The 15,705-nt window shown below is 43.8% G+C and overlaps 2 protein-coding genes across 2 annotated transcripts in view; both read left to right on the top strand.

Moving 5' to 3' along the window:
* Positions 1–12,905, top strand: part of Gcn5 (Gcn5 acetyltransferase) — a 44,872-nt gene extending 31,967 nt beyond the window's left edge. Inside the window, exons 17-20 of the mRNA XM_065453264.1 lie at positions 4,387–4,417; positions 6,613–6,682; positions 6,794–6,878; positions 11,694–12,905. Coding sequence (XP_065309336.1) covers positions 4,387–4,417; positions 6,613–6,682; positions 6,794–6,878; positions 11,694–11,887 — 380 coding nt within the window. The 3' untranslated portion in view covers positions 11,888–12,905. The remainder of the gene's footprint in view (positions 1–4,386; positions 4,418–6,612; positions 6,683–6,793; positions 6,879–11,693) is intronic.
* LOC135919438 (piggyBac transposable element-derived protein 4-like) lies at positions 53–4,350 on the top strand. The gene is made up of 2 exons (XM_065453265.2): positions 53–525; positions 623–4,350. Exons 1-2 carry the CDS (start codon positions 341–343, stop codon positions 2,172–2,174), a joined length of 1,737 nt encoding a protein of 578 aa, XP_065309337.2. The 5' UTR covers positions 53–340; the 3' UTR covers positions 2,175–4,350.
* Positions 12,906–15,705: the final 2,800 nt, after the last annotated feature.

The raw sequence follows: 15,705 nt of genomic DNA on the forward strand, positions 1-15,705 counted from the left end.
CACTCATGGTAATTCAGCATTAGCGTCAAATTTTTGTGATCAAAAGGCTCCCAGCAAGTCAAATATTGAATCATATTGTCGGCTTTGTTATCTGGCGGCGTTGAGCGGGGATAATTACCCGAAAATGACGCCAGCTATTCACTGGTGAGCTTTGACTTGGAGTCCGGGTGGTTTTATTCCACGAAAACGCATTCCTGAAGGTCCGCCGCATGTCCAACATGTATACCTAGCCTTTACAGCCAGTTTGCAGCAGTTTTGGTTTCGCTTCTCTTGTTAAATCCGCCAGAGGGCCGCATCCGGTGTTACTATCGCAACAACGCCAGTCGCTCCGGTCTCTGCCATGGCGTCGTCGTCGGACGCAACTGCGCCGCGCGGAAAGCGTTCTGCTCGAAAGTATTCTTCGCCCGCACCTGATTTTAGTGACGAGGATTCGAGCTTCGAGTCCGAAGATGACAGTACTTCTGCTTCAAGCTCTGGCGGCGACGATGTTTCGAGTCAGCCCGGGACATCCGCAGCTGCTCACCGGTGAGTTACCTTTACGGCCTTGAGCAGTCACCGGCGTCGCGCGCGCTTATCTGCCGACCTTTGTGCACAAGCTTAGAGCTATTCTTGCTATCTGCAGGGTCCGTACGTCGCTAGGCCAGGATGTGCTGCCACCGGCTGTGAAGAAACTTCAGTTCACGCCAACAAGGCCGCCCGGAGCACATCTCGGCCCAGCACTTCGGAGCAGCGCAAGACGCTTTACAACGGCGCGCGATTTTTTCCTCCTGTTCTTCACCGCAGAAGTAATAAATACTATCTGCAAGAACACGAATAAATATGCTTGGATGCATATTTTGGAGCTTCCAAGCTATGCTGAAAGAGATGGGTCGTGGAAGGAAGTGACTCCCGAGGAACTAGTGAAGTTCATTGGACTGCTCATTTATATGGGCATTGTGAACGTGCCACGCATCCACCTTTACTGGAATACCAGTAGGCTTTTTTCAGGGCTTCTTCCTCGGAACGTTATGCCAAGGAGACGGTTTTCTGCACTTCTGCGCTTCCTAAGTGTCACTGATCCGGAGGCGACTACTGTAGCTACGCACGGCAGGCTGCACCGCGTATTGTGGCTTCTGCAACACGTGAACACTACATCAGCAGAACTTTTTCAACCTGCGCGGAACCTCTCTGTGGATGAAAGAATGGTCAAATCGAAAGGAAGATCGGGTATTCGGCAATACATGCGGGACAAAATTGTAAAGTGGGGATATAAATTGTGGGTGCTTGCTGATTCGCAGACTGGCTATTCCGTTCAATTTTATGTGTACGCAGGCAAACGGGAAACAGCTAGTGCAAGTGGACTAGCATTTGATGTGGTTACACAACTGTGCGATAAATATCTCAATCAAGGATATGTTATCTACATGGACAACTTTTACACATCTGCGTCTCTCTTTGCTCACCTGCTAAATCGCAAAACCCTCGCTTGTGGCACGACACGTAAAGATCGTCGGTGCTTCCCATCTGAATTGAAGGACGTGTCATGGGAGAAAAAGGCAAAGAGAGGTGATGTTCGGTGGCTCCGACGGAATAACATCCTGTATTTGCAATGGAAGGACAGGAAGGTTGTTCACATGATGTCAACAGCGCACACTGCCAACAGGCATGTTACAGCCACAAGGAAAGAGAGAAGAGGCGGCGTGTGGACTATCATCCCAATCGAAAAGCCGGTGCTGATTGACGACTATAATTCCGGGATGCTTGGAGTTGATAAGTCCGATCAGCTGATTGCATCCTATAACGTTTTGATGAAGTGCGTGAGGTGGTGGAAGACGCTCTTCTTTCATTGTATTGACATGGCTGTTGTGAATAGCTTCATTCTTTTTCAAGAGCACCGCCAGCAACACCTCTCAACACCGGAATTGCAGAGGAGCGCCCACTTCGACCAACTTTCTTTTCGGTTGGAGCTCACCCAACAGCTGCTCGAGCTTGATGATGAAGAGGTTCCCAGAGTACATCCTGTCCCAAAAGAAGTGCCGCACCATCCGCAAAAGATGCCGAAAAGGCGAAACTGCAGGATGTGCTATCAGGAACGCAAAATCGAACAAAAGACAAACGTTTTCTGCGAAAACTGCGAAGTGCACCTGTGCCTCACGAAAACGCGCAACTGCTTCACCGCATGGCACGAGCGCTGAAGCTGTTCCCGGTCTTTAGTTTTTTTTATGTAGCTGAAGAACGGCGCGGTACAGAGAATTAATTTTTTTTAGACAGTATTCCTGAGTCATTGATCTTCAAAATGTATATTCTAAATTTTCTTTCTTAATAATGTGTATGTAGATATTGTGCCTTTTCTTTCTTGTTTTTATCAACTCGCCACAAAAATGGCACTTTTCCGAATTTTTTGTATGTTCCCTAATAAATTGTTTGCTTTGTAACTTATGTTTTTGGAAAGAGCATTTCATTATGTGCAATTTGGCATGCTGCAACGTGTTCTGGAATATTATTTGTACTGGCAAAAAAATTTCTTCCGAGACCTATGAAAAACGGCCATTTTCTCGCGGTAACGAAAGAGTTAATGTCTGCCTTCTTCACAGTGAACGTCTTCGTAGGCAGCATTCTGTAGATAGAGCAGCCTCATCAAGATCGTACACATCTGCTGCATCATATTTGGTGATTAGTGGAGTCAAGGTGTGCTGTTTCCAGGCATCGACAACACTCTGGTCCGCGCTGCCACTCTCATCACAAATAGTAATGAATGTTAAATTGTTTGGATCTTTCAAGCGACAGAACCACCCTTTGCTGTACTTAAACTCTGTACGGCCAAGTTGCAGCGCCAGCTGGTTAGCTTTCTCCCGCAAAATGGTCCCGTTGATGGGAAGGGGTGCTGCATTCGCTTTCTGCAGCAAAGCAATCAAGGCAGCTTCGACGTCGGCGTATATAAGAGTGTGTGCTCGTGTACACTTTGCAGAGTGCATCTTGCTGTACACATAGAGTATTGTCTGCTTGTTCTTGACGATGTTACACAGTGTTTACAAGGGAACGTGGTGCTTTTCGACGAGAGCAGTTTTTGATGCCATTGACTTGCTGGCCTCTTCAGTCAAACAAACCTTTTCTTGCAGTGACAAACTCTTGTACTTCGGCATCTTCTGAGCACACCAAGGTTAAACATTTCACAATGAAAAAATGCATAGGTGCAGACAAACGCAGCAGTTACACAATGTTCGCCAACTGAAATCCAACTGGCAAGTCCTAACAAGGCCCACAAAGCTGGAAAAGCTGGAAAAGCATGGCCTTCAAGATCTGTTCTTAAAAGAAGTGCGTAGATTCTAACTTAGTTGAAACCTTCGAGATTGGCAACTCCTATTGCATAGCTTGGAAGCCGCGGCCAAGTGTGCAAATTAACAGGGAAGTGGCCGACTGGCTGCACCAATTATCCGGTAAAATATACATCTAAAAATTTGGGACAGCACATATAATACAAGTTATCTGGGATTCCCAATTAACCGAGTGCGAATTGCCGAGGTGCTACTGTACTTTACTATCAGTGGGCCATGAGTTGATTCTGCATATGATAGCAAAGCGTTTTAGTTGACTGGAAGTGGAAACTACTGGGCTACACTGGCATTTTGCAAAGGTATTGCCCTTACGGCTGCAGCATCAGCCACACATGTGCCGTGAGTTGTTTTCGATGTTGCTTCAGCCAAAAAGTATAAAATTTTGCAGGTAGAATGCCATCATCAGCAACAACGTAAACGAATTGTTGACGAACCGTGATCTCTGTGAACCGTGATAATGGCGTAGTAACTGCCGACTCTACAACTTTGCATGGCAGCGGCACACAGTTGCCATATTCGCACCAACCCTGGATGCATGAATATCGAGAGTAATGATAAGATAGCAACGCTTGAGTGGCCGTTAGTCCAAAATGGTCGATATTCTCAAAATAGCCGTAGTGCATGCAATGCCACAAGGGGAACTACACAAAGCGTGCCACCTTTGTGGCCTCCAAGATTGCGCGTGGTGCTGCACAGAAAAGTGTGCAAAAAATGCCGCTGCCATAACCTCCAAGATAGCACTGGCCCACACGCCATTGCTCATCTTGGCAGTTATATTTTCGTCGGGTGGGCGCACTGCCATGCTTTAGAACTTTGTGTGCGCCTTCCTTTCACCATGACCGGGTATGAAACATTCTTTGTAACAGTATTGCGCTTTGAAATGTTTGTTATATCTGGATGCATTTTCAATAGGCAGGGTCGAAAAATCGTAAATGCAGAGTAATATGGTCGCTATAACCAATAATTAGTTATATCTGGTATTGTTATAAATCGGTTCAACTGCAGTGGCTTTCAGGTTCAGGGTTGCGTTACTGCTGATCATATTGGTGTAACAAATTCCTTTTTTTTGTAGGGGAAGCAGGCTGGAAACCGGACAAGAAATAGTAAGTAATGCGACAACTTTGTGTTGCTTTTTAGGACCTAGCAACAAAAGAGGGATGAAAATTATACACTGGACGTTGTAAGCTGCTGTCTAGGGAGAGTTCTACAGAAATAATTTTTTCAAATTGGTACATTGTTAGAGGAGATAAGAAAAATTGAAATGTTGCATTGCCATGCCGCCACTAGGTTCGGTTTGCTGCCACTGTAGACACACCCTTTTTGCCTCGACTAGTGTCCACAAGCAACATTCCTTCTCTGCCTTCTATACAGAGCCGAAAGGTGCGCCATGTTTATTTCATGAGCCCGGGCTCCTGTTATACAATGCACTTTGGAGTCATGGAGGCATTACGGAATCAGGGTGTAGACGAGCCGTATGTAAAAATACTGAAAGATATCTATAGCGGCTCAACAGCCACTGTAGTCCTCCTTAAAGAAAGCAACAAAATCCCAATAAAGAAAGGCGTCAGGCAGGGAGATACGATCTCTCCAATGCTATTCACAGCGTGTTTACAGGAGGTATTCAGAGACCTGGATTGGGAAGAATTGGGGATAAGCGTTAATGGAGAATGCCTTAGCAACTTGCGATTCGCTGATGATATTGCCTTGCTTAGTAACTCAGGAGACCAATTGCAATGCATGCTCACTGACCTGGAGAGGCAAAGCAGAAGAGTGGGTTTAAAGATTAATCTGCAGGAAACTAAAGTATTGTTTAACAGTCTCGGAAGAGAACAGCAGTTCACGATAGGTAGCGAGGCACTGGAAGTGGTAAGGGAATACATCTACTTAGGGCAGGTAGTGACTGCGGATCCGAATCATGAGACTGAAATAATCAGAAGAATAAGAATGGGCTGGGGTGCATTTGGCAGGCATTCTCAGATCATGAACAGCAGGTTTCCAGTATCCCTCAAGAGAAAAGTGTATAACAGCTGTGTCTTACCAGTACTCACGTATGGTGCAGAAACCGAGAGGCTTACGAAAAGGGTTCTACTTAAATTGAGGACGATGCAACGAGCTATGGAAAGAAGAATGATGGGTGTAATGTTAAGGGATAACAAAAGAGCAGATTGGGTGAGGGAACAAACGCGAGGTGATGACATCTTAGTTGAAATCAAGAAAAAGAAATGGGCATGGGCAGGGCATGTAATGAGGAGGGAAGATAACCGATCATCAGTAAGGGTTACTGACTGGATTCCAAGGGAAGGGAAGCGTAGCAGGGCATGACAGAAAGTTAGGTGGGCGGATGAGATTAAGAAGTTTGCAGGGACAACATGGCCACAGTTAGCCAATGACCGGGTTAGTTGGAGAAATATGGGAGAAGCCTTTACCCTGCAGTGGGCGTAACCAGGCTGATGAAGATGATGATGCAATTTTAGTGGCGGTATTGCACATTCTTTATAAGATGAGTTGCCCAAATCACGTGCCTTAGGCAATACATTTGTGACAGTAGAGGCATTAGGCAGTAGAGGCATTTGCAGGTGTGTGTGACCTTGACTCAAGCTGGAAGTGGAGCTCTTTCGAGAGGAAGGACCTGCTGGCTTTTGTTAGAAATTTCAGCTGGTGTTGACCTATGCATCGCTTTGATGATTTGCAGGCACGATCATTGAGTCCATATTCTGTGAACTTGACAAAAGTCATCGAAGAATTGAAAATTCCTAATCTGTTCTGCAGCTGTACGCTTTTCATGGTTCTCAAAATGTATGAAATGTGGAATTTTAAACGAACAGTAAAAATTGGCAACTCAAGGGGTAATGAAATGGTGTATGCTGCACAATTTGTCGTGTAGTGAGACTAGCGCCTTGTTTCAAACTTGAAAGGTTGACATAAGGTAGCTGTTTATGAAACTGAAGCCTTTAATTGCACACTTGCAATTAAAGGCTACTTGCACACTATAACCTACTTGCACAATATAACGTTAGTTTTTCTTTTTCTTAAACATTTTCTATCAGAAGTATTGTTATTACTGTATAAAAATCGATTTTTTTCCGGGGGGGGAGACAAACACATCATTCACTTATCATAAACTGATCATTCATAAAAAAAATATACTGATACTTTTTTGTTTATCTGTAAGTATAATTAAAATCAACGCTTGCTTTTCTTTCATGCTTTCTATTTCATAGACATTGTCATTGACTTCTTGTGAGTGTGCTTTGACTGTGTAGCTGCACCCTGGTACTAAAAATCTTGCGTTTTGCAGTGTCAAGCAAGAGCATACGGATCCTGATCAGGCATATCAAGCCCTGAAGTCTGTGTTGGTACAAGTTAGGGTAAGAACTCTTGTCTTTCTTTAAAGCCAGGTTGTTTAAGGAGTCTGAGACCCTGCATCAATTTTCTATTGTTGTTTTATTAATTTACTTGTTTACTTTTTATACTTTCAGAATCACAGTAGTGCATGGCCGTTTGTAAAGCCAGTGGAAAAATCCGAGGCACCTGACTACTATGATCACATCAAGTATCCAATGGGTAAGTGACAACACGAGATTACAAAAGTAGATCAAGCTTCTGTAGCAAGCACAGAGTTTCTAAATAAATTCCCCAGAGGGAAATGTGGTGCTACTGTCTACGGGGGTTCTCCTGAGCGTTGCCTCAACCTACATCGGCATGATGGGAAGTACAGGCTTCGGATTGACTTCGATCTTTAGACTAACGGCGTTTGCTTGCGGCGCAGTAAACGAAGCTATACTCAAATATTATTGGGTAAAATCTAATTTTATTTCTGCTGTGTCTTATATAATGCGCAACACGTTACATAAACTTTGTATGACTTTGAGATTGAAGCACGGTTTATTATGGTTTACACCAGGACATACCAGGGTATGCATTCTTGTGCAATTCCGTCCCCGATTTAATGCTAGAGAATAATGATTTATTTATTTTTACAACAGCAATAACAACCGTGCATGTACTTATATAAAAGTACTCATCAAGTATTTATGGAAATTAAAATTTTGTGTTGTGAGAAAGTGTTGCGCCATTGAGAGGAATGCTAAATGTGTCGTCTGCTATGACGCCTGCTCGCTGCAAACGCGCGACTTTTCTCGTAGACGACAGGCACTTGCGAACTCTCTTGCTCTTTCGAAAGGCTGCGTCGGCTGTCACGATTGCTGAACGTCTTCAAGTACATTTAAGCACATCTTCTGCAGTGCTAGCTAGGATGCTTGTGGCCTCCTACAAGTATGCTTAATTTTATTTTATATTGACGTACCGCTTCCAAAGTGTTACGGCATGTCTTTGCACTTACCCAAGCAGCAACCTTTCCTACCACAAGTAAGTTTGTGTTCTCAAAGTCCTAAAACATGCATTTCAGTGAGCACATAAATGAGCAATGCATAATGAAGCCCTGAAAAAAATTGTATTGTCAAGCCACTAGAAGTACAACTGTCTATGTCTTGTATCAGTAGTGCCTTCTTTTTCCTATTCTGAAGTTACATAAAGCACGTAACGCTACAGCACCAACGTAACACACTTAACAAACCAATGACCAAACAGCCAAACATGTTCGTTCAACATTTCATTGCCCTCGCTTTCTCGTCAGGTCTTCGACACCACACCACCACACAAATATCGTCCCAGCCAGCCGCTGGCCCAGCACGCTCTTGCCACTTTGAGCAACAGAACAAAGGCACAGAGCTTTACGTTGCACTGTCCCACTGCAGATTATAGCAATTGCGCTTGGAGCGAAGCCAAAACTGACAAAAAATACTTGTAGACTAGTTTGCCAGTCAACAGAATGCCAATCCGTAACCTGTACTTCCAATCATTCCCATGATGGTTGAACGATCGCAGCGCCAGATTTCTCTCTAGTTACACTAATATGAAATTCTATGGTAGCAAGCTACATAAAAACCTTCTTGCTACTTTTCTGATGTAATAACCTATATTATTTTATCTGCTATAAAAACTGAAATAAGGTCAAGCTTTTTTCAAAAAACCTTTATGGAAAGTGCCTCCTGTACTTATATAGTAGTCTTTGGCACAATTTCACTTGTCGTCTGGCCACAATGGGACAAAAAAAGAAAGAAAGAACGAATGAAGAAACTGTTGCCATTTTTCTTGTCATTGCCGTTGTAAATGTTCGGAAACAAGGTGTAAACATATCTTCCTACTGTGTTGGGTTTGCTAAGTTAGCAGGTCTTGGCATGATTTTAGTGCTACATTCAAAAACAATGTGATGCAATACAATGTGAAAGCGCAAACGGGAGCATGGTGGCACTGCAATACTTGGTTGTAGAATGGTGCAACCACAGTGGGTGGAATTGTTGAATTTTCCTGAAAACCTCTTTCTGCGAATGCTGCGCTGTTCATGCTCAAGCTGTAGGCACTGTGGTGGAATTTATTTGTCAGCATTGTGTACCCCGGATGTGCAGAGTGTGCTGATGATTGCCCGATGGCACTGTTGTGTGGACCTAGTCCTGCATAGCATATGTATTGGACATCACCAATGATTGGCTGTGGGATGTCATAATTGACTAGCTGACGTCCCCGGGCGAGAATCTTCACAGTTCACGTGCGGCGTTCGTCTCCGACAACGAACGAGCATGTAGACAGAATAAAGTGTTTGCGGTAGACAACTTTATTTAATTTTATTGTGATAGCAATTTTATGGACACTCTAGGCGAATTTCCGCCGTTGCCGTGATGTTCGGTATGAAGTCTAAGTGCAATAAAATTATTGCCACCCGCCGTGTGCTGTAGGTGCGAGTGAAAGCTTGTGAGGGTGAGTAAGCAAGGATGGTGGCTTGGTGCAGCTGAGTGTTTTCACACTCACAAGGGAGGAACGTGGGAAGCGTGCAAACAATCTTCTCACATGTGAGAGGAGGAGGCGGCGGGGGTGGGGGGAGTAGGGAGATGTGTGGGTGCTAGGAGGGGCTGGGGAAGGGGGCAGGGTAGTGCACATTTCCTCCTAGTCCAGCTGCGGCGGCTCTGAGCGTGGCCACGCGCGACATATATTGAAGGCACATATTCCATATCTCCGGCGTACGCAATGTATCAATGTATCTCCGGCGAACGCTCATAGGGTACAATGCATTTCGCACCTCTCGGCAACGAAATGTCACTGTACTGCAATCCCGCACCAACGAAATTTGCTGGAATGTATTAACTACTTGCGTAAGGCTAGCAGGCTCAAAAATTGCTCAAATGCGATTGTTTTGCACTAAAATTGCGTAAAATACCACCACATTACACTTGTGTGGGTGTCGCCATTTTTGTTCACAAAAACAACCAAGCGTCGAAAGCAGTCAGTGCGCTGGAAACACGTCGTGGCCGCCGTCTTGCTTGTTGCTCGCCTGTTTGAAGCGGCATGCATGTTGCTCCCGACATGTGACGACGCTTTTTGCATGCCTACTATGGGCGAGATCATGGATTGTTGTTCGAAACGCACGTTCAGTTTGCGTTCCCTGTGGCTGGCGATTTGGCGAGGCCTAGGCCAATCGCGTGAAGCGAAGCTGAATGCAAACTGAATGTGCTTTTCGAAGAACAATCGCCGATCGCGGCATTGCACTGCGTAATGTGCCCCTTGGTGAGAAAAATGCAGCAAGAACAAGGAAATCCATGTCCCGCCGACATGGAATTGTTTATGGCGCTTGAGATGGCGGTCGCAGCATGTGGAGTGTCACGCATCGGGCCATGATTGAGCGATCGTCTGGGAATATGCATCCCTTCTTCAAGAACGCTGATTTTGATGCCACTTGACAGGCATCGCGTGCAGATTCGGCGCCGGCCGTAGATTTGCGCAAAAAGGTCGTTATCTCGATTGTTTGCCTTTGGGTACACGAATACAATCACAAGCGCTCAGGACCGGATGCGTCGGCGCCTACGCACAGCAGCATGTGCTGGAGAAATGCTGCTGCATGCGTTATGCTCTGCGTCCGCTGCCGAGTTACGCAAAATCTTGCAAAATTGATCGCATCTCCTAAAGCAATTGACCAAGAATACTGCGCTACGGCAGTGCTGCCACTGCTGGTTGATGCATGCGGCGCACTTTGTACTGTCGGCAATGCGGTTCTATATCTTCGAGCAAAGCTTGCAAAGCAGGATAATGGAATTTTGACAGTAAAGTTTTGTTCTGCGATGCATTACCTATCTGTGCTGTTTATTTTTGCAACAACGAAATTCTCACGAAAGCGAATTTTTTAGCATTCCCTTCCGATGTCATTAATGCGAGGTTCAACTGTATGTAGTGTGTGCATATATATATATATATGTAATATATATAATTTATTAAAACTGCAGGAAGCCTCCTTCGAATGGCTACTGCCATAATTTTACACTCAGCCTTTATGCGCATTTCATCTGGACTCTCAGCTTCTTGTTTTCTTGTGTAGTGCACCATAGTCCATCTGTGTTCACTTAGCTGTACTCTGTGTTCTTCTGTTATTCTATAGAGTTTTTCATGTAACTTGAACCAAGGATTTAAAGAAAGTGGTTAACTGTGGCTGAATGATACCAACGACATCGGGGTTGCCATCATATGGCACTCCTCAAAATATTTTCTTATTTTCTGTTTTAACTAGTTAATTAACTAAGATCAAGTATGCAAAATTTTAATATTCACTTTAGGGTCAAATGCAATTTGTTACGTTGTAGAAAGGATTTAGAAATGACCAATCCAATCTTTTTTGGCAGTGTACATGCTGTTTGGTGGTTTAAATCACCTTTTAAAGAAAGCCCACGAAATATGAAATAAAGCCACATGACTGTGCTCATATGCTATCATATTGCAGCACTCTAAACTGTGAATTTAGAGAAAGAACCATGCACACAGACAGTGGTGAAGTGAGCGACCATGGCTTTAGGCATTGACTTAAGAGGGCATCAGCATCTTTGATGGTGGCACACAGAAAGGAAGTGCTGTTGTCTCTGATAAGCGATTGGCTCGAAGCATGGTCGAGAGCACTGCAATACGATAGCGCGTGGACGCAGTCATGTGGTTTTATTTCATATTTCACGAGCGTTCTTGGAGCGCCTAAAAAAATCACACAGTATGTACATTGCCACAAAAAAAATTGCATCGGTCGTTTCTGAAACCTCTCTACAATGTAATGAAAGTCACCTGACGCTTAAGTAGATACTAAACATTTTGAACAATTTACCTCAGTTAATTAACTAATTAAGCGGAACATAAGAAGTACTCTAAGGAGCACCACATAATGGCAAACCATATGCCGTAGTTTCATGCAGCTGTAGCTAGCTACTTTTTAAAAATCCTTGGTTCAAGTTACATGAACCACCCTATATATAATATAGTAGTTTACTGAAGCATTATTCATGTTTGCAGACTTAAAGACTATGGCAGAAAGACTGAAAAGCCACTACTACGTGCACAGGAGGCTGTTTATTGCGGACATGCAGCGGATCTTCAGCAACTGTCGTGCCTACAATAGCCCCGATACAGAGTACTACAAGTGTGCCAACACTTTGGACCGCTTCTTCCAGAACAAGATGAAGGAGGCGGGTCTCTGGGACAAGTGACAGCACGGCATGCTGCTCGGCACAATTATCTTTAGTTGCGTGCAGGGTCTGAAGCAGGGCTATACACGCACTCTTTACTGACAGGGTACGGTAACATAGCCTTGTGCAAACTGTTTATGGTTTCACAATATTGTATATTGCTTTCTTTATGTCCATTTTAGCCTGCTTGTGAAGTGAAGTTTTGCTGCCTCATGTAAGAGCTGTTGGGGTGCAACAGTTCACGAATCTCTCTTAGCAGTATATTCATTCCAAGTTTCTTGGTCCGTGCTGCTTGTCTTTTTGTTTGTTTAACTCTGACTACAACTACCAAGTCATATCTGCTATGCAGTAGTGTGTGTGCAGAATTTGTTGGTGTTTATGAGGAGAGGAGGCTGCTTGTTTAAAGTGCACCAATGGGCTTTTAAAACAGTGCCGTGCATTGCATATAGCTTTGCATGACGATGTGTATCAGTGCTTTTATTTTCCATTAGGTATCATAATACATTCACCGAAGCACCGTGTTGACAGCTTATGGCTGCAGGCATGAAACATGTTTGCAGGAACTGTAGTATCCAGTGCAAAGTTTTGTTTCATGCAAGGGGGATTCACACTCTAATAATTATTGACTGCAAGATTTCTGTATTGAGGGTTGCTTGGTATTGTATGGCAGATGCTTCTTTTTTGTATATTGGCTATTCATCATCCCATTTCATTTGTCTCTTTCTGTCAGTGTATAAAACCATGTTTCAGTGTAGTTTCTTATGCCTTCATGAATATAGCTATTATATGTTGCAGTATTGGTTAGTCCATGTATTCAGTTTTTTAAATACTGTGTCTGTATTCCTCGTATTATTATTGGGTAAAAAAATGTATTTGCTTGATCTCTTCTGAATTTGTGAAGTGCCCTGAGCTCAGCATGGCATTCTATAAATGGCATATCTTCGCTTTTAATATTTCATTTGCTCTTTTGTGAAGTTACAGCAAATGGAAGTGTGGCAAATATTTTTTTTTCCGAATAAATGTTGACTACGTTGAATTATTTTCTTGTTTTTTGTGATGATATGTAGCTGCAGTGTTTGGGCAGGTTCGTATGCTTACTGACCATAACACCACGGGATGTGAGAACATAACACTGAAATCAGAGCTATTAGCCCCGAGAAAGAGGAATGGCGCCCTCTCGCGAGTGACGTCACGGCCAGGACGCCGCTCGCTCCGGCTCGCTCGGCTGCCGCGCGCGCTCGTTCCCTTCGTGTATGCTTGGGGTATGGGTGGCTCGAGCCGCACGTATTGAAGAATACGTAGGCTTCTTTCAGCTGCCACACCTTAACCACAGTTTCCTCTTCAAAGGCGTGTGAGTCGAGAAACTTTGCGGCTTGGATATCGCAAGCTAAGTAGCGTTAAAGGGGTCTACTAGGTTTTGCAATGCATATATGCGCCGTGTCTATCGGTAAATTTTGAATAAAAAAAGAATATCTGCAAATTCAACGCGCGAAGTTGTGTATGATGCTTCGCTAAACACTTAACATTCCTTTAGTATTTAGCTATGAGAGGCATTGCATTTTACGTGGAAGAATAATTTGGTAATTGGCGTCAACATGTTATCCGATGTTAGAAAGACACTGCCCAGCGAAGCTGTCATCACGATTCCTATTACTCTGGTGTGTTGTTCTATTCAAATACGGCCATTCATTGTTGCGTAAAAAAATAGTTAGGCGCGCATTTCTTATGAAAAAGTTTGCTGCTACTTTCATCCCCCTCTGAAACAGGCCTCCAATGAACGAATTGCACATGGCTGCTAACACGACGGCGCGTCATGTAGAGTATTTACATAGTTAATTCACAAACACCATAGTAGCAATCACCTGAGAGAAAAGTTTCGTTGTTTAGATCGACAGCCACTCAATTGAAAGTGATGGAATGTATCATAGCGGCCCTCAGTAGCCTTTATCGACAATATGGCACACCCCTGATCACGTAACGGTAGCAATCGACTGTCCGTATGGCGAGGCACGCTATGTTCGCGAAACCCATCAGTTCACTTCAACTTCGAATTAAAACCATAAAGCATATTTTACAGCTCCAATTGGAATGGCTAAAGTATTCTCGAGCTACTACAGCGCAGCTTAGATTGTCCAGAAAAGCAAAATTCAAGCACTTTCTGTCTCACCATGTCTCGATCCAGCGTTGTTTAATTGTGCAAACGGAGAACTATTCGCTTCGTCGGTACATAAATTAAGGCTAAATTAAGTTTGCTCCAATCCAATTGCAAACATTCATAAAGAAAGCACCACAAGCATTGCATATACTTTCACTTGATTTCTGACCCTCCACCGGGGGAATTTCGATATCTTGAATATGTCCCATACTACTAGTCATTGACGCTTCGACGTCTTTCTGGCTGCAGCTATGCGGTCCAGCAGGCATGCTTCACTAAGAAAATTGGGCCGAGCAGCCTGTGTCAGTTCGCCAAACAGATTCGTCATGTATATTCCTCAAGCAACAAGCACCAGTAAATTTCTCAAGTGAGTTTTATTTGATTTGATTTATTAATTTCCATTTACACACACACATGTTCAGAGGAGTGGTAAATGGAGGTGGATGAGGGAAAAAAGCCGCACAGACGCGGCTTGAGGTAACCTCACCCCCTTAGGTACAATATGGCTGCATGGGGTAACACATCATGTGCCATATAAATTACATTTATATAGTGGCCATAAAACATTACAGTTATATAATGTATGAAAGAACAGTAAAATATTTCCACAATAACAATGCAAAACACACTGCGGCATTGAAATAAATAAATTATATACACTAGGTAACATAGACAAAAAAGAGGGACATAACATACATTATTAATCATTAACAAACGCGCTCTAAAGAGGTGAGTTGAACGTGTAGCACGGAAAAGGGAATATATATTGGTACATTCCTATTTGTACTCTGTAAATAGCTGTAAGCCTTCATTAACTTTACTTCAAGTTTCCGCCGCTTAAAAAAAATAAACACGTGAAGAACCGCCTAATGTTGACAAGCAGGTAAAGAAGCAAGTGAGGCGTGTAGAATCTAAGCTCCAGTATTAGTCAAGTCCCCGTGCTACTGCCGAGCGTTTCTGTGAGGAAATGCGAAAATTCGATATTATACCATGAACTACTCGTCGTGAGCAAACCTGTTTTAGCGGAATAAAATCAACGTGACTGCTGTAGAAGTCATATATAGCCAGCTTTGTGACATACTTGTTGCACCACAGCAGGTATGATATCATAACTGGATTCCTATAGGCTATGCTTTTGCGATTGTCTATCCGCGCATGAAAAACCCGCAATGGGCTGTTCTGCGTCGCTTCGGCTGGCACTGTAGCGTTGCCTTCGAGAGCTGCATTGTTGTCTAAGAAATTAGCTCTTTTAGTAAATGTTCGCAAAGGAAGACGTCGTAAAAATATATTTGAGACGACCACCACAAGTATACAAGCAGAGAGAACGAGGGCGAACAAACGAAAACACCGCAGAAAGCGCCCGGACAACGCCCGAACTGTAGCAGACGACAGGCGCGAGTCCGTGCCCTGACGTCACGCGAGCGGCACTCGCAGCGCCGCTCGTGTTCGTTCTCGGGGCTAATAGATGGCAGAAATCTCATATGCCTTGTGCAAAAGCTGTAAAGATAATGAGACGGCACAATTAGTAGTGCTGGTGCTTGCTGTTATAGTTGTAATCAAGCCTCCACTAGGCGTTTTTGTCCCGTAAATCTTGGCAATGTGTTGTCACTCTGTAATAGCCATCAGCTCTTGTCACCATCAAATAAGGAACTCTTTCCACCCAGGTTTGAGTAGAGAAGTAAAC

This window comes from Dermacentor albipictus, chromosome 1, assembly GCF_038994185.2.
Source record: "Dermacentor albipictus isolate Rhodes 1998 colony chromosome 1, USDA_Dalb.pri_finalv2, whole genome shotgun sequence".
In the NCBI taxonomy this organism is placed as follows: Eukaryota; Metazoa; Arthropoda; class Arachnida; order Ixodida; family Ixodidae; genus Dermacentor; species Dermacentor albipictus.